The sequence below is a fragment of the Quercus lobata genome, chromosome 2 (assembly GCF_001633185.2).
Source record: "Quercus lobata isolate SW786 chromosome 2, ValleyOak3.0 Primary Assembly, whole genome shotgun sequence".
Lineage (NCBI taxonomy): Eukaryota > Viridiplantae > Streptophyta > Magnoliopsida > Fagales > Fagaceae > Quercus > Quercus lobata.
The window spans coordinates 50,313,152-50,320,022 of record NC_044905.1 but is presented as its reverse complement, the minus strand read 5'-3'; the positions used below and the strand labels follow the sequence as shown (position 1 = coordinate 50,320,022).

Here is a 6,871-nt window from a genome sequence, read left to right as displayed (position 1 = left end):
GATCATCGAATTGCACTTGAATCAAGCTTGCTTCTCTAGTGGTGTGACTGCCATTGAAGCATTGACAGAACCATCAACAAAGCCAAGCTTGTTTTTGGCATCCAAAGCCATTCTCATTGCTCTGGCCTAAGTAGGGTAGTTATTCTCAGTTAATGGTTGAGTAATCAGAATTGCACCTGGTATTTCACCATTATACAAGAAAAATGGACTATGTGGATCTTCCATTGGAGACAATTCTCGCTGAGAAGAGGAAGATGAACTAGTCTGAGTATTCGATGCCATTGATGGAGGCTTGAGCTTTGATACCATGTAAGAAAGTAAAGACGAAGGAAAGAAAAGATGTGTGAACACAAAGAGAGAAATTGAGAGAGAAAAGATGAAGAACTTTCTTTAATTGATGTAATGAATGAATCTGTATAGAATTAGAGCTTTATAGAATTACATCTAAGCTAGGAACCTAAACCCCCAAAATAGAGCATAACTTATACCAAATTATGAGGGAAGTAGTTACTGCACGTGCAAAGATTAGTTACAACATGTGTGATACAACTGAATTAAATTAACACCTAAACTACTTATAGTTTAGCTGCTGATCTAATCCTCTTGCAACTGCAACTTATCATTATGTCATTTATCCTTCTTCCCTTTCTTCCCATTCTCTGTTCTCTGTTCTCTAATCCTTGACTGTCTGATAGGGGGCAATAAGTAATTATCATTATTTTTTAGGTCCACCAGAAGGAGCACTTCAGCAGTCCTTTGACGGACGTAATAATTTCACCCAAAACTCATTGGTCGTTGAATCATAGCCATTAATTACAACTTGTTACATATAAGGATAATGCCCAACTATCAACAGATGAAACTCATTCAAATTCAAAGACTCAATGATTACCATCACCTTCAAATAGAAGAGATAACATAAAGATACCTAAAACTAGAACCTAAGAGATATTATCTCTATTTGATTTTTGTATTTGAATTCAACTTAGATTATCTGTACAATATCTATCCTTGTTGTATCTTGAATTTACATTAGATATAAATACAGAAAAGCCTTTACCAATTTGTTGGTAATGCAGAACAATATTTTTCTTGTGTATTTTTATTAAGTTTGCACTTTTTTTTGGAATGAATATGTTAAAATCAATGAAAATTAGTTTTTTGAATAAATCTATTAAAATGATGAAAATTTGGATTTCTAGGAGTCAAACTACCCAAAAAAAAAAAAAAAAAAATCAGATTTAGAGAATTAGTTTGAGATTTTAATCAAATTGAAGAGAGAGAGGAAAAGGAGAGGTGTGTTATAAATGCAAAACAAAAAACACAAACTCTTTTTCAATCCTCCAATCTTTTGAGAAGTTGAATTTGCTTTTCTAATTTACAAAATTTCAAACCCTTACTTTTTTTTGTCCTTGTTATGTTTATTTTCGTCTAAAAAAAATGTTTTCTAACGGCAAATGGAGAGGTAAGTTACAAAAGACTAATAGAATTAATTTCAAGTGAGAAAAGTGGCAACTTTTGAATTATTGATAGACAAGATGAAAAGGGATTTAACCTCATGTAAGTTTATTGTAATAATAAGACAAGTGAGCTACAAATTTTAATTTTAACATACGTGATATATAGATTTTAACACTCACCATTCCCACCCATCCTTGTAATACACTGAAACCCTCATTTTTGTATTTTGAAAAACAACTTTTCCATTGATGAGCTGAATGTGTGAACAAAGAGGGAAAATGACGAGTTCAATAATCATTGATGTCTCATTCCAGACCCAAGATTGTGCCGATGGAGGGGAGTATATTTTAGGGAGGAAAGCCGAGCAAGTTTCATGCCTTGGCAAGCCAGCCAGGTTTGAGTTATTTGTGAATTTGTTCTGATGAGAGTTTGCGATTTTTGTTGTTCGTGAGACTTGTGATTGGAGTTAGATTTTGTTTCACTTTTACATGATTATCAATTTTTCTTTATCACTCACAATGTCGGTACATTATATTAGAGTTATAGTAAAAGTTATAGTACAAAATTTCGTATCCACAAATTTTCTCATAAGTAATTTAGAACTCAATAAGTCTATAAATTTTTCACAAATTTTTTCACCAACTATTAAGGTTTCGAATTTTTTTTTTTTTGGAAACAGGTTTCGAAATGAAAATGATATAAAATGAAACGGTGTCACCAGCAGACTCAAATGAGAAACAACTGTCATGAAATTTACTGTGAAAAATGCTTGGTCGGTAACATTACTCTCGTTAGTACTAGGAGCTTTCCAATAACCTTTAAAGAGGGTCCAAAGGAAGATATTTCAAAACGATTCTTTAAAAGGCCGGAAAGGGAATAATCATATTTGTATGGTTGGTACTAGCGGTACTTCCAACCTATGTCAGCCAATCATAAGCATTCACTCTCCTTTGCCGTTTTATCAACACAACACTCATCTTACAAACAAGACTTTCTCTCTTCTCACTATATCCAAAAATATTCTCAGCCTCAGGTAAGCACTTTGTGCATATGTTGACACTACTTTGTGTCTCTTAATAGTTAATACCATTCTTCCATAATCTGAAGACTACGTTGAAACTGCTTGCATTTTATTGTAAAATATAAATCTTTGCTATAGTTTCTCTATTTAGAAGCAGACCCAGATTTTAGTTTTTAGCTAAAGAATTCTAGACTGAGCAAGTACGTATAATATTCACCTTCTTGATTGTGGAACAGGCAAAAATGGACACAGCAAAGTTCGATAACAGAAGGACAACTGGGTCAGTTAAAGCAGCCGTAAATTTATATGGAGATAAGGCTCTTGAAGGTAGTCCCTCACTAAAGAAACCCCAGATGGATTTCTCAGAGGTATTTTTCAAAGAACTGTCAAAACCCCATTTCACCATTTACATTTAATTTTATACACTATCATCCATTTGCATTCTCTAACTTAACTTTTTCTTCTGAATTGTTAAAGAAGTCATCTTTAGGAGCAAGAGAAGTCCATATAGCAAGAAGGGACATTGGTAGATACAAAGAGAGCAAGAAGGCTGCTGAGTTAGCAAGAGCTCAAGCGGAATCTGAGCTCTCTAATGCAAAGAAGACAGCGAAAGATCTGTCTGTATTAACTGATGAGTTGAACACAAAGGCAAAGGCACAGATGCAATACGTTGAGATGCTAAAGAAATCTGGAAGGTGTGATGAAAAGGCATTGGCTGGTAGGAACATTGAGAGTTATTATCAGTATGAAGAAGTGATGAGAGAATTGGAATTTGTAAAACGGGAATTGGGTAGGCTTAAGTTTGACATGGCTTATGTTTTGGAAGAGAAATTGAGGATGGAGAAGCAAGTTAAAGCCTCAAGTTCGAAAATGTTGTCTTATCTAAACTCTGTTGAAGCCCTTAAGAAGGAGATTGGGGGTGCCAATGAAGAACAAGTGCTTGTTGAGTTGGCACGGATTGAGGCTTTGAAAGAGTTTGGAGAGATAGAAGCTCAAAGAGTAAAGGAAGCCATTGAATTCTCAGATGCGATGGAGAAAACTAAGCAGAAGATGAAGGATATTTTTGAAGAGATTGACCAATCGATAGAGCTTGAAGCCAAATTGACCTCGACAATGTCTGATGTTCATGTGTTGCAAAAGGAGCTAAAGCTAGTGAAAGAAATGAAAGCAAAGGTTCAGAGAAATGATAGCTTGAGCCGTGGCAGTTTTCAAAAAGGGAAAGAATTAGGAACTTCACCTTCATTGCAATCAATTACAGAAGAGTTGGAAGCAGCGAAAAAAGAATTGGCTGTGGTCAGAGAAGAAGGCTTTCAGTTCATGACCTCCATGGATATTATAAGAGATGAACTAAAGCATGTTACAAAAGAGACAGTTCAGTTGAAGAAAACAGAAGAAAAGACTGATTTAACCGTTCAGAATCTCAATTCGAAGCTTCTCAGAGCCAAGTCCAAGTTGGAAGTTGTATCTGCAGCTGAGGAAAAGGCTAAATCAATTTTGTCTAATCTATCCCTCACTCTTGAGCAGCTTAAGACAGAAGCAGAGGCTGCAAAGAAAGAAAAGGAGCTTAATACAGCAGAAACTGCCACCATTAAGGCAGACATTCAAAAAACTGAGTCTGAGATAGACTTGACTGAGGAAAGATTACAGGCTGCCATGGAAAAGCTCGAGGTGGTTAAATCATCAGAATCTTTAGCTCTTGAGAATTTGAGAACTCTTATTGAGAAGACCATGACAGCCAGGGCTTTGGCAACTCAGCATAGTTCCAAGATTACCATTTCAAAGTTTGAATATGAGTATTTAACTGGGCGTGCAGTTCAGGCTGTGGAAATTGCTGATAAAAAGGTTGCAGCTGCTGATGCATGGACTGAAGCTTTAAAGGCCAGTGAGAAGGAAATATTGATGAAGACAGAATTAGCTCAGAGAGAAATCAAAGAGGTAAGGGTGGAGGAAGAACAAGAGTCCTATAGAGCAAGGAGGTCACTCTCTGCAAAGCGAATTGTTGGGGGAGAATTACAAAACCGGAGACAGAAATGTGAGAAGAATGCAGAAGCTGAAAACTTGCAACTAGCATTGCATAGAAAATCTATGAAAAGTAATGCCAGTTTTACTCCATCCAGGCGAGCCAAGTTTCAGAAGTCTGCCTCACCAGCAGCTCGAAAGTCTGCCTCACCAGGCACACGGCATCTTAATTTGTTCACTATTAAGAAGAAAAAGAAGGTAATGCCTAATCTAGCAAAGCTAATTATTGGCAAAAGAAATGACAAGGATCTGAGAGCTGCCTGAAGTTTGGTTGAGATATCAGCACCTGTATTCAGTAGATCACTAGGCAAGTGAGTCCAATAAATCAAACAAGGAAAAGAATAGAAAAAACTGTGACATACTTTAACAAATCAGAGCTAATAGTTCAAGTGATGACTTCATAGGGAAGTTCTTGTCTTTAACATTTCATACTTTCACTTTGCTTTACCTCAAAGGAATGAAACTTTTTCTTGAGCGTGAGGGATCCATGTGTAATAATCATGGCCTAGTTTGTCTGGCTCTAATTTATGTCATTGTGGGTTGATCATTTTGAGGCAATTTTTATATAAAAGAAGACTCTTGTGGCTACTCATAGTGATAAAATTTCCCTGCCAATTTTGGTTATTAGACTTCTAGTATACTCTGTCTTGATGTATGTTAATATATGTAGCTTCAGTTTTTGTATAGGCATCGAGTATGTAGCAGTGCAGTTATTGCTCCAGCATGGTGAAACTCTGTACTTAAACCGATAAAAATTACCCCCTGAAAGAAAACAGTCGAAGCAAGTGGAGCCTGTATAGATGCCATTACCTCACCTCGGTTTTTAACCACAGTTCTTACATTCACTCTCCTAAGTAAGATGGGGTGCATCATTTGTTGGCCTCCAATATAGTGACTTACCCCCCAGGCCCCCACCAATATACATCCCTGGCGTCACAAAAAGTAGATTAGCAACTGTTACCAATGCAAGTCTGATTTGTTGACTTAAAAGTTCTGATACTCCCCCATCAATATCCAAAACAATATAGTTTTGAGAAGTGAATCTGAAAAAAGGAATTCGTGAAAGATAAGGATAACTCTATACAAAATAGCACTTTACATCAGATTACTGTTATATCCAAACAGCCACTTAACTAGTATAACCACAATGACAATCTACATTTACAAACCAGTTGTGCGAACTAACAGTAGTATCCAATCTCCTTTCTAACATTGACTAGGAAGTTCCAAACTTCTCAACTTAATTAATATTTGCCTTTCATTTTATACAGGTGCTTAGCCTTCGTAGTTCATACAACATTGACAAATTATTGATCTCATCTAATCTACAATTAGCATAAATGATTGTAATCTTCTCTGCACTTTTACCTTTTTTGGGCTAAGGTCTTTAGCTATATTCTTACCATGTAATTATTCTTCTTGACTTACACTGTCCACCACAAATCTTGACTTTATCTTCTAACTACCTTTTTATAGTTTCCTTCTATTCTGTTAGGGTCATATTTTCTATGTAATTGACTAACCCTTTGATAAAACGTATTTTACTTGTAATTTGGTAGATCTAAGTTAGGTTTAATATATCAAGTAGTATGTTGTTTAAACATATCAAGTGGTATCTTTAAAAACATGAAGGTTGATTCAAGAAACAAGTAAAGAAAAGCTATTTCCTTAAATCTCAAACAAGCTCAACAGATACTGCTATTGAAGATTAATGAAGAAGCTCGACACAAGATCAATCTATCGAGATCTACAATTTTAGAAAGGTTCATGATGACTTGAATGATTAGGATTTCTCTTCTTACAACCCTAGCCGTATATAAGACTTATTTTAAAAGTCATCAAATATGGAAAACAGAGACCTAGAACTCATACATTCTGTGAGAAGCTACTACGTTTGTGCGCCTTACATTTTTATAACTAAGTGCTTCCTGATCTTCATTGTTTATAAAGTGAAGAATTTTGCAATCAACAACAATCAATCAAGTTGTTGGAGTTAGTCAAGTACTGAGATCCGTGCAAAGGAATTTGTCACAAATTGGAGATTTGTACAACAAAAGAAAAAAGTCTATTACAATATCAAGTTCAATTGGGTATTGGAGCAAAGGTTCAATTGTAAGTTGTATTTTGGGATAGACTAGGGTACTAATAAGATTCCTCATATTTGTAACCGCTTGGTTTTTTATTAGTGGATTCTTGGGAGTGGAGACCTAAAATTCATCCGGTGGGGTTTTTGTCTTGCGAGAGGTTTTTCCCCATTTGTCAACAAATAACCATATTAATTTATTTTCTACTACATATTAGTTATTTGGTGATTTGTTAGTACCCTCACGATTTGCATGTAATTTGACCTAATTAATTAACTTGAGTAAT

At 35.4% G+C, this 6,871-nt stretch overlaps 1 protein-coding gene across 3 annotated transcripts; it reads left to right on the top strand.

The window, feature by feature from the left end:
• Positions 1 to 2,351: 2,351 nt before the first annotated feature.
• On the top strand, positions 2,352 to 5,067 carry LOC115975767 (protein PLASTID MOVEMENT IMPAIRED 2). Of its 3 annotated transcripts, none has more exons than XM_031096730.1 (3): positions 2,352 to 2,494; positions 2,719 to 2,850; positions 2,963 to 5,067. In XM_031096730.1, the coding sequence occupies exons 1-3, from the start codon at positions 2,381 to 2,383 to the stop codon at positions 4,763 to 4,765; spliced, it is 2,049 nt and encodes a 682-aa protein (XP_030952590.1). In that variant the 5' UTR covers positions 2,352 to 2,380; the 3' UTR covers positions 4,766 to 5,067. The 3 variants fall into 3 exon arrangements, with proteins under 3 accessions (XP_030952590.1, XP_030952589.1, XP_030952591.1); XM_031096729.1 differs by having other exon boundaries at positions 2,960 to 5,067; XM_031096731.1 differs by lacking the exon at positions 2,352 to 2,494 and adding an exon at positions 2,517 to 2,596 and having other exon boundaries at positions 2,960 to 5,067.
• Positions 5,068 to 6,871: the final 1,804 nt, after the last annotated feature.